This window comes from Tachyglossus aculeatus, chromosome 22 (genome assembly GCF_015852505.1).
Source record: "Tachyglossus aculeatus isolate mTacAcu1 chromosome 22, mTacAcu1.pri, whole genome shotgun sequence".
NCBI lineage: Eukaryota > Metazoa > Chordata > Mammalia > Monotremata > Tachyglossidae > Tachyglossus > Tachyglossus aculeatus.
Window position 1 is genome coordinate 3,599,011 of NC_052087.1, and position 19,524 is coordinate 3,618,534.

Here is a 19,524-nt window from a genome sequence, read left to right on the forward strand (position 1 = left end):
CCCACCCATTCCCCCGGCCCCCCGCCCGCTCCGCCGGCCCCGGGTGGGCCCGGGCGTGTGTGTGTGTGTTGTGTTGTGCGTCGCGGTGCGTTGTTCGGGCCTGACCTTGGATGTGCTGCTTGATGACCCTCTCCAGACGGTCCAGGCGGTCGGCGATGGTGAGGGCGGCGGTGGGGGGCGGCGGGGGTCCGGGCCCGGGCCCGGGCCCCGCGGGGCCCCGCGGGCGGAGCAGGCCGGCCAGGTAGTTGGTGAGCCAGCCCACGTAGAGCAGGCAGGCGACGTTGGTCATCCCGCTGAGGATCACGCAGGTGGACACCCAAGTTTTGGTCTTCCTGGTGCACAGCATCCTCGGCTCCCTCCATAGAGAGCCGCGCCCCAGTCGTTCGGCCGCCCCCGAGGCCCCCGCCCGGACCGGACGGGCCGCAGCGCACCGCGCAGCACCGCGCAGCACCGCACAGCGCCGCGCCGCACAGGACCTCACAGGACCTCAAGGAGCGGACCGCACCGCGCAGGACCGCGCGGGACCGCACCGCACCTCACAGGACCGGACAGGACTGGACGGGAGCAGATCGCACCGCACAGGACCCGACCGCACTGCACAGGACCGGACAGGAGCAGACCGCACCGCACAGGACCGGACCGCACCTCACAGGACTGGACAGGACTGGACAGGTGCAGACCGCGCCGCACAGGACCGGACCGCACCTCACAGGACTGGACAGGACTGGACAGGTGCAGACCGCACCGCACAGGACCGGACCGCACCTCAAGGACCGGACAGGACCGGACAGGAGCAGAACGCACCGCACAGGACCGGACAGGACCGCACAGGACCGGCCAGGAGCAGAACGCACCGCACAGGACCGGACTGCACCTCACAGGACTGGACAGGAGCAGAACGCACCGCAAAGGACCGAACCGGACCGGACCGGACCGGACAGGTGCAGATCGCACCGCACAGGACCGGACCGCACCTCAAGGACTGGACAGGACCGGCCAGGAGCAGAACGCACAGCACAGGACCGGACTGCACCTCACAGGACTGGACAGGAGCAGAACGCACCGCACAGGACCGGACCGGACCGGACCGGTGCAGATCCGGACTGCACTTCACAGGACTGGGCAGGAGCAGAACGCACCGCAAAGGACCGAATAGGACCGGACAGGTGCAGATCGCACCGCACAGGACCGGACTGCACCTCACAGGACTGGGCAGGAGCAGAACGCACCGCACAGGACCGGACCGGACAGGTGCAGACCGCACCGCACAGGACCGGACTGCACCTCACAGGACTGGGCAGGAGCAGAACGCACCGCACAGGACCGGATAGGACCGCACAGGACCGGACAGGAGCAGAACGCACCGCACAGGACTGGATAGGACCGGACAGGAGCAGACCGCACCGCACAGGACCGGACTGCACCTCACAGGACTGGACAGGACCGGACAGGAGCAGAACGCACCGCACAGGACCGGACAGGAGCAGATCGCACCGCACAGGACCGGACCGCACCTCACAGGACTGGACAGGAGCAGATCGCACCGCACAGGACCGGACTGCACCTCACAGGACTGGGCAGGAGCAGAACGCACCGCACAGGACCGGACAGTACCGGACAGGTGCAGATCGCACCGCACAGGACCGGACTGCACCTCACAGGACTGGGCAGGAGCAGAACGCACCGCACAGGACCGGATAGGACGGCACAGGCCCGGGGACTGCACCTCACAGGCCCGGACAGGACCGGACAGGAGCAGAACGCACCGCACAGGACTGGATAGGACTGGACAGGGGCAGAACGCACCGCACAGGACCGGACAGGACCGGACAGGTTCAGACCGCACGCACAGGACCGGACTGCACCTCACAGGACTGGACAGGACCGGACAGGAGCAGAACGCACCGCACAGGAACAGAACGCACCGCACAGGACCGGACAGGAGCAGAACGCACCGCACAGGACCGGACAGGACCGGACAGGAGCAGAACGCACCGCACAGGACCGGACAAGAGCAGAACGCACCGCACAGGACCGGACAGGACCGGTCAGGAGCAGACCGCACCGCACAGGACCGGACCGGACCTCACAGGACCGCTAAGAGAGGAGCGCACCGCGCAGGAGCGTCCAGGAGCAGAGCGCACCGCGCAGGAGCGCGCAGGATGATCCAGGAGCGTCCCGCAGCGCTCAGGTCCCGGTCCCGGTCCCGGTCCCGTTCCCGGTCACCAGCTTGGCAGTTGACGCCGGTCCCCGGCCCCTTCCCCGGCCCCAGGCTCGGCCCCGACGCGGGCAGGCGGGCAGGCGGGCAGGCAGGCGGGCGGGCGGGCGGGCGGGCGGGCGCGGGCACGGGGGAGCCCGGCCCCCGAGCGACGAGCGCCTCGGCCAATCGGAATCCGGCTCCGCGGCCGCCGACCGATGAGGAGCCGCCTTCCCCCCCCCCGGCCCCGCCCCCGCCGCCTCCCAGCCGTCAGCCCCCTCGCCCGCCCCAGCCGCGCCCGGACCCCGGGCCTTCTGCCCGTCCCTCGGGCCCTCTGTCCACCCCACCGGACCCTCTGGCCACTCCCCCGGACCCTCCTCTGCCCATCCCTCGGCCCCTCTGTCCACCCCACAGGACCCTCTGTCCACTCCCCCCGGACCCTTTGTCCAGCCCTCGGCCCCTCCGCCCACCCCCCGGGATGCTCTGCCCATCCCTCGGCCCCTCCGCTCACCCCCCGGGATGCTCGGTCCACCCCTCCAGGCTCTCTGTCCCCCCCCCCGGGGCCCACTCCTCCGGTCCCTCTGTCCACCTCCCGGGCCCTCTGTCCACCCCCAGTAGCTCTGTCCACCCCCCCGGGATGCTGTGTCCACTCACCCGGATCCTCTGTCCACCCACCCCCCCAGGCTCTCTATTCATCCACCAGACGTTCTGTCAACTCCCCGGGCCTTCTGTCCACCTCTCCAGGCGCTCTGTCCACCCCCGGGGCCCTCTGCCCACTCCCCCGGTCCCTCTGTCTACATCGCAGGCCCTCTGTCCACCCCCAGGAGCTCTGTCCACCCCCCCCCCCGGGGCGCTCTATCCACCCTTCAGACACTCTGCCCACCCCCTAGCTGCCCTGTCCACCCCCCTTGGGGCACTCTGTCCACCTCCCCAGGCGCTCTCTCCACCCCTGGGGCCCTCTGCCCACTGCCCTGTCCCTCTGTCTACATCGCAGGCCCTCTGTCCACCCCCAGGAGCTCTGTCCACCCCCCCCCCGGGGCGCTCTATCCACCCTTCAGACACTCTGCCCACCCCCTAGCTGCCCTGTCCACCCCCCTTGGGGCACTCTGTCCACCTCCCCAGGCGCTCTCTCCACCCCTGGGGCCCTCTGCCCACTGCCCGGGCCCTCTGTCCATCCCTCGGCCCCTCTGTCCACCCCCCGGGGCGCTCTGCCCACCTCCCCAGGCGCTCTGTCCACCCCCGGGGCCTCTGTCCACTCCCCCGAGATCTCTGCCCAATCCTCCGGGCCCTCTGTCAACATCCTAGGCCCTCTGCTCACGCTTCAGGTGCTCTGTCCACCCACCCCGGGGTGCTTTGTCCACTCCCCCGGTCCCTCTGTCCACATCCCGGGAGCTCTGTCCACCCCCGGGGCCCTCTGCCCACTCCCCTGAGACCTCTGCCCAATCCCCCGGGCCCTCGGTCAACATCCTAGGCCCTCTGTTCACCCCTCAGGTGCTCTGTCCACCCACCCCGGGGTGCTTTGTCCAATTCCCCGGTCCCTCTGTCCACATCCCGGGCGCTCTGTCCACCCCCGGGGCCCTCTGCCCACTCCCCTGAGACCTCTGCCCAATCCCCCGGGCCCTCTGTCAACATCCTAGGCCCTCTGTTCACTCCTCAGGTGCTCTGTCCACTCACCCCGGGGTGCTTTGTCCACTCCCCCGGTCCCTCTGTCCACATCCCGGGAGCTCTGTCCACCCCCGGGGTGCTTTGTCCACTCCCCCGGTCCCTCTGTCCACATCCCGGGAGCTCTGTCCACCCCCGGGGCCCTCTGCCCACTCCCCTGAGACCTCTGCCCAATCCCCCGGGCCCTCTGTCAACATCCTAGGCCCTCTATTCACCCTTCAGGTGCTCTGTCCACTCACCCCGGGGTGCTTTGTCCAATTCCCCGGTCCCTCTGTCCACATCCCGGGCGCTCTGTCCACCCCCGGGGCCCTCTGCCCACTCCCCCGAGATCTCTGCCAATCCCCCGGGCCCTCAGTCAACATCCTAGGCCCACTGCTCACCCCTCAGGTGCTCTGTCCACCCAACCCGGGGTGCTTTGTCCACTCCTCCGGTCCCTTTGTCCACATCCCGGGAGCTCTGTCCACCCCCGGGACCCCCTGCCCACTCCCCCGAGACCTCTGCCCAATCCCCCGGGCCCTCTGTCAACAACCTAGGCCCTCTGCTCACCCCTCAGGTGCTCTGACCACCCACCCCGGGGTGCTTTGTCCACTCCCCCGGTCCCTCTGTCCACATCCCGGGCACACTGTCCACTCCCCCGGTCCCTATGTTCACTCCCCCAGGCCCTCTGTCCCCTCCCCCAGGCCCTCTGTCCACTCCCCCGGGCCTTTCCTCCTCTCTCCCACTGCTCTGTCCAGGAGAGGAGAATGCCCGGCGCATCCCGGCCCCCTCTAACTCCTGTCCTGGTTATTCATCCCCGCCCCAGGTCGGACTCCTCCTGCAGGGCCCTCAGACGGTACCTCCTGAGGGTGACTGACACGATGGTTAGCTTGGCATGAAACCCACTTCGCACGACCACCTGGGGGGACAGAAATGCCGGGCACTCGGACCATCCGGAGCGCACCCAGGTATGAGAGATTTGCCCTTTTGCCCTCCAGTGAAGCAGGCGGCGCCTGTGTGATTAGTAATCTCACAGATATCAACTTTTCATTTTCAGTTCAAGAGTGAAAAGGGAGCAGGGATTTTAGGGCGGAAAGTCTTCAAAAACCGAATCGGGGCTGAAACAAAAAAAAAAAAATCTCCATTTTAGGTCTTTTTCAGCCCTTGCTTGAAAACTCTCAGATCTCGCCAGACACTTGGGTTGAACAAACCTGGGAGACCAGCTCAGAGAGCTGGGGAGACAGTCTCACCCACGGGATTTAGCTCCGGGGTCTGGTTATTCTTATGATTTCCCTCTCGGGAAACACCCACTCGGCCAGCTGCTCTGCGGAACCAAGAATGGGCTGGTGCCCTCTCTCCCACGTTGTAAGGGGGTCATCAAGAAAAGTCCCAAGTCCACTCCTTGACTTCGCAGCCTTCCTTCCCGGGGCCGAATCTCTCCCTTTGAACTCAGGCCCCCGAAAGCTATCAGCTTTATTCATTCATTCAATCGTATTTATTGAGCGCTTACTGTGTGCAGAGCACTGTACTGAGCGCTTGGGAAGTACAAGTCGGTAACATAAAGAGACGGTCCCTACCCAACAACGGGCTCACAGTCTAGAAGGGCTCACAGACAACAAAACAAAACATGTAGGACAGGAGTCAAAATCATCAGCTTCCACTTCCAGGCAGCCCCACGTTTATGATATGAACTGAGACTTAGAGATTTCAGTGAAAAACTAAGGCGCAAGCTACCCTGCCCCCCTTCCCCGCTTCCCCATCTCGATACCCAACTGCATCTTAGACTGTGAGCGCCTTCTGGGACAGAGACTGTACCTGACCTGATTTATCTCCCATCTATCCCTGCATTTAGTACCCAGTTTGGCACTTAGTGCTTAAAAAATACAATCCCACCCCCCTCCCCAATCCAGCTCCTGGAAGAGTTCATCCAATTTAAGCTAAAAAGCGTGTGCGTGTGCAGGTGTATGCGAGTACGCCAATGTAAAAGAGACAGAGATTTTGCTGCTCCATAATGTAGAAAACCAAATCATAGAAATCTGCTGCCTCCAAGAGGGAGGCAATGATCTTGTCCTTCTTTCTCTGCTCTTTTCTCTCAATGCAGGGGCAGAAAGTTCCCTTGAACTGAAGTCGTTTTCCTTTCTCCCCACAGCCCCTTTTCCCGTCAGAGCCGGGGAGGGAAGCTCTACCCAGTTCCACGCAAATTTAGCTGAAGGAACAGACCCAACTTTTCCAATAATTCTAACATATCCATTGCTGTAGAATGTTGGATGTTTTCATTTCTGGGAAAATACCACAAGTAAGCGCTCACTAAATACAACTGAATGAATGAATGAATCCCCCCAAAAATAGGCTGTGAGGGTTTTTTTAGCTAGACGGATTGGACGGAATATTAGTGAAAACACAACGAGGGTACTGCTCATTCAACCCAAGAGATAGCTTGGTCTTGACTTCCCGACGCTCTTTCCATCCATTATGGAGTTTGGCCCAACCTGAATCGATCAGCGTGTGACCCTGAGCAAGTCATTTAACTTCTCTGAGCCTCAGTCGCCTCATCTGTAAAATGGGAATTAAGACCGCGAGCCCCGCGTGGGACGTAGACTGCGTCCCACCTGATTAGCTTGCATCTACCCAGCGCCTAGTACGATGGCACAGTGCTGGCGCATAATAAGTGCTTAACCAATATCATAAAAAAATCAGATTGGGGCTGAAGGGGGTCACCATTTAGGGATGGAGCATGCCCAGTGGGGGACTACTGGGAAGTCACCCGCTCTCCCTTCTCTAATCCGTGTCCCATTCCCATGCTACATGGCTACCCACAAATCACTGCAGGGGAGGCCCAAAGATTGCTTCTGTTGGCTTTCGAGGCTCCCTTCCCCAGGAATCCTTCCCAGATTAAAGCCGTCCATTCCCTTGCTAGCCTAACACTTTCCATGACTCACTCCTACCCCTCGATTCATTCTTATAATTATCATATCTACTCAAATAGTAAAGGCTCAAATAACACTGATGTCGCCTGCCCAGAAAACATCATCAGCATAAACTGTGCTCGTGATTCGTTTAATCTATGGAAATTGGAGGATTACGCTCTTGAGGTCTCGCGTTTTGTCTGGTAAACATTTGTCAAATATTTAAGAATTGAATACATGTAACTGGACCGGGCTGTCAGTTCTCTTAGAGCATAGGGGTTGAGTGCTTTAAGAATCCATGTACCTTCCCCACCTCCTCTTCCCCCTTGCACTTAAGTTCATACTCTATTTCTTCCTCAAACCTGTAATTTATTTTAGGGCCTGTCTCCTCCTAAGCCCCTTGAGGGCAGGGATCAGATCTACTTGCTCTATCGTACTCTCCCAAGTACAGTGCTCCACACACACAGAGCCCTTAATAAATAAATGAATAGAGAAGTAGCATGGCCTCGCGGAAAGAGCACGCCCTGGGAGTTAGAGGATCTGGGTTCTTATCCTGGCTCCACCACTCATCTGCTATGTGACTGCAGTAAGCAGTCGCTAAATAAATGGGAAAGCTGCATGACGTAGTGGATAGAGCGCGGACCTGGGATTCAGAACGCCATGGGTTCTAATCTCAGCTCTGCCACTTGTCTGCTATGTCCCTTCACTTCCTCTGTGCCTCAGTTACCGCCTCTGTAAAAGGGGGATTAAGGCTGTAAGCCCCATGTGGGGTAGGGACCGTGTCCAACCTGACAACCTTCTATCTACCCCAGCACTTATTACAGTGCCTGGCACATAATAAGTGCCCAACAAATGCCAGAAAAGAATACCATTGATTAAGTGATTGATTGGGATAAGGCCTCTGGGTGGAGACTGAAGGGCAACATGGGGGCTCCTGCTCCCCTTTTAGTGAGTAATCTGCTGCAAAGCATCGTTTCGGGAGATGGTTCTGACTGCACAGCCCAACACTAACTTCTGGAGAGATGCTCTCTTAGTCGAGGAGGAGAAGGAATGGGCTACAGCCCTCAAATCCACATTACACAGTCCTCTTAATCCCCCCCACTCCCCCCGACCAACAAACACTCCATGCTGATTCCAGATATTGCTGGCAACTCCAAGTGACATTAGGAAAATGTCAGCCTTTCCAGAACCCTCTCACCGCCCTTAAAACCATCTTATTGGATAGAGCACGGTCCTGGGAGTCAGAAGGACCTGGGTTCTAAACCCAAAGAAGCGGCATGGCTCAGTGGAAAGAGCACGGCATGGGAGTCAGAGGTCATGGGTTCTCGGCTCCATCACTTGTCAGCTGTGTGACTTTGGGCAAGTTACTTAACTTCTCTGTGCCTGTTACCTCATCTGTAAAATGGGGCTTAAGACTGTGAGCCCCACGTGGGACAACCTGATTACCTTGTATCTCCCCCAGCACTTAGAACAGTGCTTGGCACATAGTAAGTGTTTAACAAATACCATTATTATCATTATTATTATTAATAAACCCAGCTCCACCACAAGCCTGCCGTGTGACCTTGGGCAAGTCGCTTAACTTCTCTGCGCCTTAATCACTGCATCTATAAAATGGGGATTAAGACCGTGAGCCCATGTGGGACAGGGACTGTGTCCTACCTGATTAGCTTGTATCCAACCCAGCACTTAGAACAGTGCTTGGCACACAGTAGCGCTGAACAAGTACCATAATTATTAAGTACCATAATCACAGATTAACAGGACACTCAGAGCCAAATTTGCCCTCGTGTTACTGTGACCTTATGCCTTTATTTATACCCGTCTTCAGCGCTCGTGTTAATGTGTATGTTTGATTCAACATCCGATTTATTCCGATTCCACTGTCTGCTAATGTGAATGCAAGCTTCTTGGGCTTCTGTTGTACTTTCCCAAATTCCCAACCCAGATGTTCCCTCTGTCCCCAAATTCTGTCGGTTCCACCTTCACCGCATCGCCAAAATCTGCCCTTTCTTCTTCATCCAAATTGTTATCACGTTAATCCAAGCATTTACCCTATGCCGCCTTGAAAACTGCACCTGCCTCCTTGCTGAGCTCCCTGCCTCCCGTCTCTCCCCACTCCAGTCCAAACTTCACTCTGCTCCCCAGATCATTTTTCTGAACGAGCATTCATCCCGTGTCTCCCTAGTGGACCTCCACGTCAAACTGAAACTCCTTACCATTGGTTTGAGGCAGTTGGGTCTAGGTGAGCAGTGTGGTGAGTTTTTGCTGCTCAATAATGTAGAAAATCAAAGATCCCGAGCCTGGGAGTCAGAGGACCTGGGTTCTAATCCCAGTTCTGCTACTTGTCTGCTGTAGGACCTTGGGCAAGTCACTTAACCTCTCGGGGCCTCAGTTTCCTCATCTGTAAAATGGGGATTAAAACCTACTCCCGTCAACTTAGAGGGTAAGTCCTAGGTGGACAGGGGCTTTGTCCAACCTGATTATCCTCTATCTACTCCAGCGATTAGTACAGTGTTTGTCACAAAGTAAGTGCCTAACAAATACCACCATTGTTATCATAGTGATTTAAGGTGTTCAAACAGCTTGCCCCCTCCTACCTTACCTCACTGAACTCCTTCTACAGCCTCGCCTGCACACTTTACTCATGTAGTACCTGCTTACTCACTATGCCCCAATCCTGTGTATCTTGTCACTGACCCTTTCCCCACATTCATTCATTTACTCATTCAGTCGTACTTATTGAGCGCTTACTATGTTCAGAGCACTGTATTAAGCGCTTGGGAGCGTGCAATACAACAATAAACAGACACGTTCCCCAGCCCCAATGAGCTTACAGTCAAGATGGGAGCTAACAGTTTCACGTCTCCCCTCTGGCCTCGAACTCCCTCCTCCTCATTTATGACAGACCACCACTTTCCCCACTTTCAAAGTCTTGTTTGATTTCATAATAATACCAATAATAATGATGATGATGGTATGTGTTAAGCACTTACTATGTTCAAAGCACTGTTCTAAGCGCTGGGAGGATACAAGGTGATCAGGTTGTCCCACGTGGGACAACCTTAATCTTAATCCTTAACAATCTTAATCCCCATTATGAGGTAACTGAGGCACAGAGAAGTTAAGTGACTTGCCCAAACCTATGACCTCTCACTCCAAGCCCATGATCTTTCCACTGAGCCATGCTGCTTCTCTATTTAGGTCACACGTCTCCTCCAAGAGGCCTTCCCTGATTAAGCCCTGTTTTCCCCGACTCACTTGCCTTTCTGCATCTTCTGTGCACTTGGGTCTCTGACCTTTGGGCACTTGATATTCACCCCAACCTCAGCCCCATAACACTTGGATACATATCTTTGCCTCTAGATTGTAAGCCTGTTAAATTACAAATTAAATAATGGCATTTGTTAAGCACTTACAGTGATCTTCTAAGCTTTGGGGTAGATACAAGGTAATCAGGTTGTCCCACATGGGGCTCACAGTCTTAATTCCCATTTTACAGGTGAGGGAACTGAGGCACAGAGAAGTTAAGTGGCTTGCCCAAGGTCGCACAGCAGAAAAGTGGCAGTGCCGGGATTAGAACACTTGTCCTCTGACTCCTAAGCCTCTGCTCTTTCCACTAAGCCAACGCTGCTTCTCGTTGTGAGGCAGGGAATGTGTCTACCAACTCTATCCTATCATACTTTCCCAAGCGCTTAGTACAGTGCTCTGCAAATGGTAAGTGTTCAATAAATACCTTTGATTGATTGATTGATTTATCTTAGAATCGTGCATTGTAATCAGTAAGTGCTCAATGAATATCATTACTAGGATGACTTCTAGGTTAGGGACCAACACGCTTTCATCCAGAGTCTAATCCTGTGTTTCTCACAATCGGTCTTTTTGGAGAGTAGAAAAGCCAAGCTATAATATATTTCCTCTTTTTTTATCCTCGAATGACCCCAGATGCTTTGTTTGAAGAGATAGTTCCAAAAGCTAAGAGCCCTCAGCAAATGATACTGCATTTTCATCCCAGGGTGGAGAGAAGATAAAAATAGAGATCGCAGGGAATGTGTCTACCAACTCTGTTATACTGTACTCTCCCAAGCACTTAGTACAACGTTCTGCACACAGTGAGCGCTCAGTAAATACCACTGAATGATAATAATAATAATAATAATGGCATTTATTAAGCGCTTACTTTGTGCAAAGCACTGTTCTGAGCGCTGGGGAGGGTACAAGGTGATCAGGTTGTCCCATGGGGGGCTCACAGTCTTCATCCCCATTTTACAGATGAGGTGACTGAGGCACAGAGAAGTTAAGTGACTTGCCCAAAGTCACACGGCTGACAATTGGCGGAGCTGGGATTTGAACCCATGACCTCTGACTCCAAAGCCTGAGCTCTTTCCACTGAGCCACGCTGGTACCACCCCCTGGAAACTGCAAGCCCTCGTGAGTGGCCATCCGAGTTAGAGGGCTCGGGATGAACAGAAGATCAAGAGGAGGATTTGAGAATAGCCAGAGGTCCCGTGGCACTTGGCATGGAATGCTCTTCTCCCACCAGCCTTTTCAGCCAAAATGGGACAGAGGGACAGGAAACATCAACAATCCTGATGAAGGACAGATATGTCTACTTATAGAGGTATTAAATGACCTGCGCAAATCAGAAAAAATGTTAGAAAGTCCTGAAACAGCATTGCTAAGGAATCTCTAAGAATATTCTACCATCTGCAAAAATGACAGGCCTTGGAGGTTGAGAGAAACAGCGTGGCCTAAAGGAAAGAGCGCAGGCCTGGGTGTCGGAGGACCTGGGTTCTAATGTCTGCTGGGTGACCTTGGACAAATTACTTAACTTCCCTGTGCCTCCGTTTCCTCAACTGCAAAATGGGGATGCAGTACCCGTTCTCCCTCCTAATTAGACTGTGAACCCTATGTGGGGCATGGGCGGTGTCTGTTCCGATTGATTTGTATTTACCCTAGCGCTTAGAACAGGGCTTGATGCATAGTTAACATTTTACAAACACCATCAAAAAAAAGTTTAATGGTCATTCCAAGGGCAGCCAGCCTGCACACTTTGCTCCTCTAATGCCAGTGTACTCACTGTACCTCGATCTTATCTGTTTTGCTGTTGCCCTCTCGCCCACATCCTGCCTCTCACCTGGAACCCCCTCTCTCTTTATATCTGACAGACAATTACTCTCACCGACTTCAAAGGCTTATTGAAGGGGCATCTCTTCCAAGAGGCCTTCCCTGACTGCACCCTCATTTCCTCTTTTCCCACTCCCTTTTGTGTCGCCGTGACTTGCTCCCTTTATTCCCCAACCCCAGCTCCGCAGCACTTATGTCCATATCCGTAATTTATTCATTCACATTAATGTCTGTCTCCCCTTCTAGACTGCCAGCTCATTGTTTGTAGGGAATGTGTCTGTTATATTGCACCCAGTAAAGCACTCAATAAATACAATGGATTGATTGTTGGGGCTCCAGGAGAATCATCAGCAATAACAGATAGCAGGACCTTCTGGATGTGGCCAGTTTGCCCAGACTGCGTACAGTAAGCGCTCAATAAATAGGACCAACAGACTGACTGGCAGGAGGCGTGAGAGTTGAGTGAATTGTTCTGCTCACATGCCAGGGCGAACGTGGACCCATTCTACCCCATTCATTTCCATGCAACCTCTTTTCAATGTCATAATAATTGTGGTATTTAAGCGCTTACATTGTGCCAAGCACTGTTGGAACTTTTGGGGAGATACAGAGTAGTCGTGTCAGACACAGTCCCTGCCCCACATGGGGCTCACAGTCTACGAAGGAGAGAGAAGAGGAATTGAATTGCCATTTTACAGAGGAAACTGAGGCACAGAGAATTGAAGTGACTATGTCAGACACAGTCCCTGCCCCACATGGGGCTCACAGTCTATGAAGGAGAGAGAAGAGGAATTGAATTGCCATTTTACAGAGGAATCTGAGGCACAGAGAATTGAAGTGACTTGCCCAAGGTAATAGAGCAGGCGAGTGATGGAGCCAGGATTAGAATCCAGATCTTCCGACTCGCAGGCCCGTGCTCTTTCCACTAGGCCATACTACTTCCAAGATTTTCCCAGAAGTATAATAATAATAATGGCATTTATTAAGTGCTTACTATGTGCAAAGCACTGTCCTAAGTGCTGGGGAGGTTACAAAGTGATCAGGTTGTCCCACAGAGGGCTCACAGTCTTAATCCCCATTTTACAGATGAGGTAACTGAGGCACAGAGAAGTTAAATGACTTGCCCAAAGTCACACAGCTGACAATTGGTGGAGCCAGGAATTGAACCCATGACCACTGACTCCAAAGCCCGGGCTCTTTCCACTGAGCAGTGGGGAAAACGATCGTCTCTAGGATTTAAAGAGGAAGGGAGCTCCAGGCCAGAAGCAAGAAGCAGGCAAGGGGTTGGAGGCGAGTTTGAGGCACAGTCTGTAGATTGACTTTAGAGGAGTGAAGTGAATAGGCTGGATTGTAGTAGGACATCAACGAGGAGGGCAGAAACTGGGTATCTTTCATTCATTCAATCAATCGTATTTATAGAGTGCTTTCTATGTGCAGAACACTGTACTAAGCACTTAAGTATCTTCAAGCCGACGGTAAGGAGTTCTGTTTGCAGAGTTAGATGGGTAACCATTGGCGGTTCTTGAGGAGTGGGAAAATGTCGGCATTGTCCTCGATTCACCTCTCTCTCATTCCACTCACATAATCTGTCACCAAATTCTGTCGGTTCTGTCTTCAGAGCACTGCTAAAATCCGCCTTTTTCTCTCCATCCAAACTGCCACCATGCTGATCCAAGCACTTATCCTACCCTGCCTTGATTACTGCACCTGCCTCCCTGCTGACCGCCCTGCCTGCTGTCTCTCCCCACTTCAGTCCACATTTCACTCCGCTGCACGGATCATTTTTCTAAAACAGTGCTCAGTCCATGTCTCACCACTCCTTGAGAACCTCCGATGGCTGTCCATCCACCTCTGCATCAAACAGAGACTCCTTGCCATGGGCTTTAAAGTACTCAATCAGCTCACCCCATCCTACCTCGTCTCACTGATTTTCTCCTACGAGTCATCCTGCACACTCCTCTCCTCTGGCTCCAGCTTACTTCCTCTGCCCTGACCCCATCTATCTCACTGCCGACTTCTTTCCCGCACCCTCCGCCTAGCCTGGGATCCCCTCTTCTTCCATATATGCCAGATTACCATTGTTCCCTCCTTCAAAACATAATGAAGTTCACACCTCCAAGAAGCCATCCTTGATTATGCCTTTTTGCCCTGCCCTCTCTCTCCCTTCTGCATCATCTATACACTTAGATTTGTGACTTTTGGGCATTTGATAAACGCCCCACCTTCAACCCCAAGGCACTTATGAGACAGAGAGAGAGAGGGAGAGGGAGAGAGAGAGAGAGAGAGAAGCAGTGTGGCTCAGTGGAATGAGCCCGGGCTTTGGAGTCAGAGGTTCAAATCCCGGCTCCACCACTCGTCAGTGGTGTGACTTTGGGCAAGTCACTTAACTTCTCTGTGCCTCAGTTCCCTCATCTGTAAAATGGCGATTAAGACTGTGAGCCCCCCCATGGGACAACCTGATCACCTTGTAACCTCCCCAGTGCTTAGAACAGTGCTTTGCACATCGTAAGTGCTTAATAAATGTCATTATTATTATTATTAATAATTATATATTATTAATTATTTATTTATGTTACTGTCTGTTTTCCCCCTCTGGAATGTAAGCTTGTTGTGGGCAGGGAAAATATCTGCTAACTCTGTTTGGTTTGTACTCTCCCAAGCACTTAGTACAGTGCTCTGAACATAGTTAACTGTTCAATAAATGCAATTGATTGATTGATCAATCGTATTTATTGAGCACTTACTGTGTGCAGAGCACTGTACTAAGCGCTTGGGAAGTACAAGTTGGCAACATATAGAGACAGTCCCTACCCAACAGTGGGCTCACAGTCTAGATTGATTGATGTGGACAGAACTTTTTTTTGAAAAATAATCTGGGCAACTGAGGGAAGTAAGGATTGGATTAGAGACAGTCAGGAGGCAGGGAGGTCGGTGAGGAGGCTGATGCAATGGTTAAGGTGGGCTAGGATATGTGCTTTGATTAACGTGGTAGCAGACGGGATGGAGAGGAAAGGGCAGATTTTAGCAATGATGTAAAGGAAGCATCAACAGGATTTGATGACCTTCATTCAATCGTATTTATTGAGTGCTTACTGTGTGAAGAGCACTGTACTAAGCGCTTGTGGGTTGAATGAAAGAGATGAGTTTAGGACAATGCCAAGTTTATGGACTTTTAAGGCAGGGAGCATAGTGGTGCCGTCTACAGAGTTGGGAAAGGTCCTGGGAGGAAAGGGTTTGGGTGAGAGGTTGAGAAGTTCCGTTTTGGGTGTGTTTAATTTGAGTTGCCAGTGAGACATGCAGGTGGAGATGTCCTGAAGGCAGGAGAAAATAGGAGGCTGCAGAGAAGGAGAGAGGTCAGGGCTGGAGAGGTAGCTTTGGGTATCATCCGCAAAGAGATGGCAGTTGAAGCCATGGAAGTATCACCCCCCACTCCTCAAAAATCGCCAGTGGTTGCCTATCAACCTTCATATCAAGCAAAAACTCTTCACTTTTGGCTTCAAAACTCTCCATCCCCTTGCCCCCTCCTACCCCACCTCCCTTCTCTCCTTCTACAGCCCAGCCTGCACCCTCCGCTGCTCTGCTGCTGCTAACCTCCTCACTTATTTTACTTGTACATTTCTATCCTACTTATTTTATTTTGTTGGTATGTTTGGTTCTGTTCTGTGTCTCCCCCTTTTAGACTGTGAGCCCACTGTTGGGTAGGGACTGTCTCCATGTGATGCCAATTTGTACTTCCCAAGCGCTTAGTACGGTGCTCTGCACATAGTAAGTGCTCAATAAATACGATTGATTGATTGATTGATTGATTGTGACTCGTTTTCGCCTGTCCTGCCATTGACCTCTAGCCCACATCCTACCTCTGGCCTGGAATGCCCTCCGTCCTCACATCCTCCAAATTAGCTCACTTCCCCCCTTCAAAGTCCTACTGAAGAAAGCTCATGTCCTCCAGGAGGCCTTCCCAGACTGAGCCCCCCTTTTCCTCTGCTCCTCCTCCCCTCCCCGTCGCCCCAACTCCCTCCCTCTGCTCTATCCCCCACCCCACAGCACTTTTGTATATCTGTACATATTTATTATTCTATTTATTTTATTAATGATGTGTGTAGATCTATAATTCTATTTATTTATTTTGAGGCTATTGATGCCTGTCTACTTCTTTTGTTTTGTTGTCTGTCTCCCCACTTCTAGACTGTGAGCCCATTTTTGGATAGGGATTGTCTCTATCTGTTGCCAAATTGTATTTTCCAAGCACTTAGTACAGTGTTCTGCACACAGAAAGTGCTCAATAAATACGATTGAATGAATGAATGAATGAGTGAATGAGTTCTCCAAAGGAGTGGGTGTAGATGGAGACTGGTCAGGGCGCATGTCTGCTAATTCTGTTGTACTGTACTCTCCCAAGTGCTTAGTACAGTGCTCTGCACAGAGTGAGCGCTCAATAAATATCATTGATTGATCGATTGATTGATTGAGAATAGAAGGGGATCCAGGACTGAATCTCTGAGGGACTCCCACAGTTAGGGGGTGGGAGGCAGAGGAGGAGCCCACGAAGAGACTGAGAATAAGCAACCAGAGAGATTGGAGAAGAACCAGGAGAGGACTGTGTCAGTGAAGCCAAGGTTGGATAATATTTCCGGAAGAAGGGGGTGGCCCACAGTGTCAAAAGTAGCCGAGCGGTTGAGGAGGATTAGGATGGCAAAAAGGCCATTGGATTTGGCAAAAGGGTGGTCACTGGTGAACTTAGAGAGGGCAGTTTCTGTGGAGTGAAGGGGACAGAAGCCAGATTGGGTGATGGGGGAGGAAGGGGAAGGAGAGAATTGAAGGAGAGGAAGTGAAGGCAGTAGGTGTAGACAACTTGCTCAAGGAATTTGGAGAGGAATAGTAGGGGGGAGGTGGAGCATAAACTGGAAGGAGCCTTGGTGATAAGGGAGGTTTTTTTTAAGAGAAGGGATACATGCTCGTTCAAGCTCTCATCCTATCCCGTCTGGACTACTGCACCAGCCTTCTCTCTGATCTCCCATCCTCGTGTCTCTCTCCACTTCGATCCATACTTCATGCTGCTGCCTGGATTATCTTTGTCCAGAAACGCTCTGGGCATATTACTCCCCTCCTCAAAAATCTCCAGTGGCTACCAATCAATCTGCGCATCAGGCAGAAACTCCTCACCCTGGGCTTCAAGGCTGTCCATCACCTCGCCCCCTCCTACCTCACCTCCCTTCTCTCCTTCTCCAGCCCACCCCACACCCTCCGCTCCTCCGCCGCTATTCTCCTCACCGTACCTCGCTCTCGCCTGTCCCGCCAACGACCCCCGGCCCACGTCATCCCCCGGGCCTGGAATGCCCTCCCTCTGCCCATCCGCCAAGCTAGCTCTCTTCCTCCCTTCAAGGCCCTGCTGAGAGCTCACCTCCTCCAGGAGGCCTTCCCAGACTGAGCCCCTTCCTTCCTCTCCCCCTTGTCCCCCTCTCCATCCCCCCATCTTACCTCCTTCCCTTCCCCACAGCACCTGTATATATGGTTGTACATATTTATTACTCTATTTATTTATTTATTTATTTATTTTACTTGTACATATCTATCCTATTTATTTTATTTTGTTAGTATGTTTGGTTTTATTCTCTGTCTCCCCCTTTTAGACTGTGAGCCCACTGTTGGGTAGGGACTGTCTCTGTATGTTGCCAATTTGTACTTCCCAAGCACTTAGTACAGTGCTCTGCACATAGTAAGCGCTCAATAAATACGATTGATTGATTGATTGATTGATTGAAGGCAGTGGGGGAGAAGCCATTGGAAAGTGAAGAGTTGAAGGTGGCAGTTAGGGAGAGAAGAAGAGAGGAAGCAAGAAGGAGATCATTTGTGACCTTTGAGAGGGTGGTTTCTGCGGAGCCAAAGGGACAGAAGGTGATGGAGGCTTCAGGCAAGCTTCCGCTAAATCAGCCACCTGAGGGGATAGGAGGAGAATAAAGAAGAAGGGAAACATATCCCTTCTTAAAGATCCTGTGGTCTATTTTCAATGATTTCAAAGATTTGCCCTTGCTGAGGATACGGTGTTTTGGATCACTGAAAGATGGGCTTAAATATTTCAGGACAAAGACTTTTGGCTAGACCTAAATTATCTGGATATCCATCTCCTCTTTGCATGCCAGTTTTCTAGGAGACCTGGCCTGTGTCTGATTGATTCTTGGGGACAGGATTTCTCATCACTTCCTTTGATCCAAATACCGTAGCCTCTTGTCCTCTCCTTTTACTACATGGGCCTGCCTCTGACAGTGACACTGAGTGACAACTTTGCTTAGCCTGCCAGGTTCCATTTAGCTGTTGCCTCCTTGCAGTGAGAAAAGACTTGACTAAAGAGAGTGGAACCAAGAGAGAAAACTGAGCAGACACAGTCTGGGTGAGTTCTAAATCGTCTTTTGGTCCAAAACCCAGATACTGTCAGCAGCTTCCTGCGATATAAGGAGGCGAGGTGGTCTTGTACGAGAGTAATCCAATAGAGCCCCCTTGGCCCCTCATTTGAATGGGCAGGTGGATTCAGAATTACAAAAAGAAAATCCTCCCTAAATTCAGGTATAAGAAATCTTCGATCCACATGGTACAGATGTCAAGCACCTCTTTTTTTTTTCGTACGGTATTTGTTAAGCTCTTACTATGTGCAGGCACTGTACTAAGTGCTGGGGGTAGATGCAAAGTTGTCAGGTTGGACACAGTCTTAATCCCCGTTTTACAGATGAGGCAAGTGAGGCACCCAGAAAAGTGAGGTGATTTGCCCAAGGTCACACAGCAGACAGGGGGTGGAGTCAGAATTAGAACTCAGGTCCTTCTGACAACCAGGTCTATCCTCTATTCACTAGGCCATGCTGCTTCTCTTGCCTCAAAGATACCTAATAAACCAACCTCAGCCAGGGCTTTCTGAGATAAACTCACCCCCTCGTATTGTTTGCAACTTAACCCAGCGGTAACTTAGCTCTTGGGGACCAGTTGATAGAGAGTTGCCTGAAAGAGGGGACCCCCACCCTCAACACCACAGCACTTAGGTCCACATCGGTAATTTATTTTAATGTCTGCCTCCCCCCTAGACTTTCATTCATTCATTCATTCGATAGTATTTATTGAGCGCTTACTGTGTGCAGAGCACTGTACTAAGCGCTTGGGAAGTACAAGTCGGCAACATATAGAGACGGTTCCTACCCAACAACAGGCTCACAGTCTAGAAGGGGGAGACAGACAACAAAACAAAACATGTAGACAGGTGTCAAAATCACCGAAACAAATAGAATTAAAGGTCTATGCACATCATTAACAAAATAAACAGAATAGTAAATATGTACAAGTAAAATAAAGTAATAAATCTGTACAAATATATACAAGTGCTGTGGGGAGGGGAAGAAGATAGGGCGGGGGGGGATGGGGAGGAGGAGAGGAAAAAGGGAGCTCAGTCTGGGAAGGCCTCCTGAAGGAGGTGAGCTCTCAGTAGGGCTTTGAGGTGGTGGGCAGGGCACATGTCTATTACATACCTAGCGCTAAGATAGATACAAGAAGCAGCGTGGCTCAGTGGAAAGACCACCATCTTTGGAGTCGGAGGTCATGGGTTCAAATCCCAGACTTGCCCAAGTTTGGGCAAATCAATCAATCAATCGTATTTATTGAGCACTTACTAGTTCA

The 19,524-nt window shown here is 52.5% G+C and overlaps 2 protein-coding genes across 2 annotated transcripts in view; both read right to left on the reverse strand.

Annotated features, from left to right (window-relative positions):
- GALNT18 (polypeptide N-acetylgalactosaminyltransferase 18) overlaps positions 1 to 927 on the reverse strand; it is a 207,981-nt gene extending 207,054 nt beyond the window's left edge. The window contains exon 1 of the mRNA XM_038765072.1: positions 106 to 927. Coding sequence (XP_038621000.1) covers positions 106 to 346 — 241 coding nt within the window. The 5' untranslated portion in view covers positions 347 to 927. The remainder of the gene's footprint in view (positions 1 to 105) is intronic.
- On the reverse strand, positions 919 to 2,688 carry LOC119943465 (keratin-associated protein 10-2-like). The gene is made up of 3 exons (XM_038764453.1): positions 2,637 to 2,688; positions 1,655 to 2,085; positions 919 to 1,514 (listed from the first exon to the last, which is right to left on the reverse strand). Exons 1-3 carry the CDS (start codon positions 2,686 to 2,688, stop codon positions 1,035 to 1,037), a joined length of 963 nt encoding a protein of 320 aa, XP_038620381.1. The 3' UTR covers positions 919 to 1,034.
- Positions 2,689 to 19,524: the final 16,836 nt, after the last annotated feature.

Coding starts and splice junctions, on each gene's coding strand:
- LOC119943465 (XM_038764453.1), bottom strand. CDS start 2,688: ATGGGCAGAGCATCCCGGGGGGTGGGCGGAGGGGCCGAGGGCTGGACA. Junction 2,086..2,636: donor GGCCGAGGGCTGGACAAAGG/GTCCGGGGGGAG, acceptor CGGTCCTGTGAG/GTCCGGTCCGGTCCTGTGCG. Junction 1,515..1,654: donor CTCCTGCCCAGTCCTGTGAG/GTGCAGTCCGGT, acceptor CAGTCCTGTGAG/GTGCGGTCCGGTCCTGTGCG.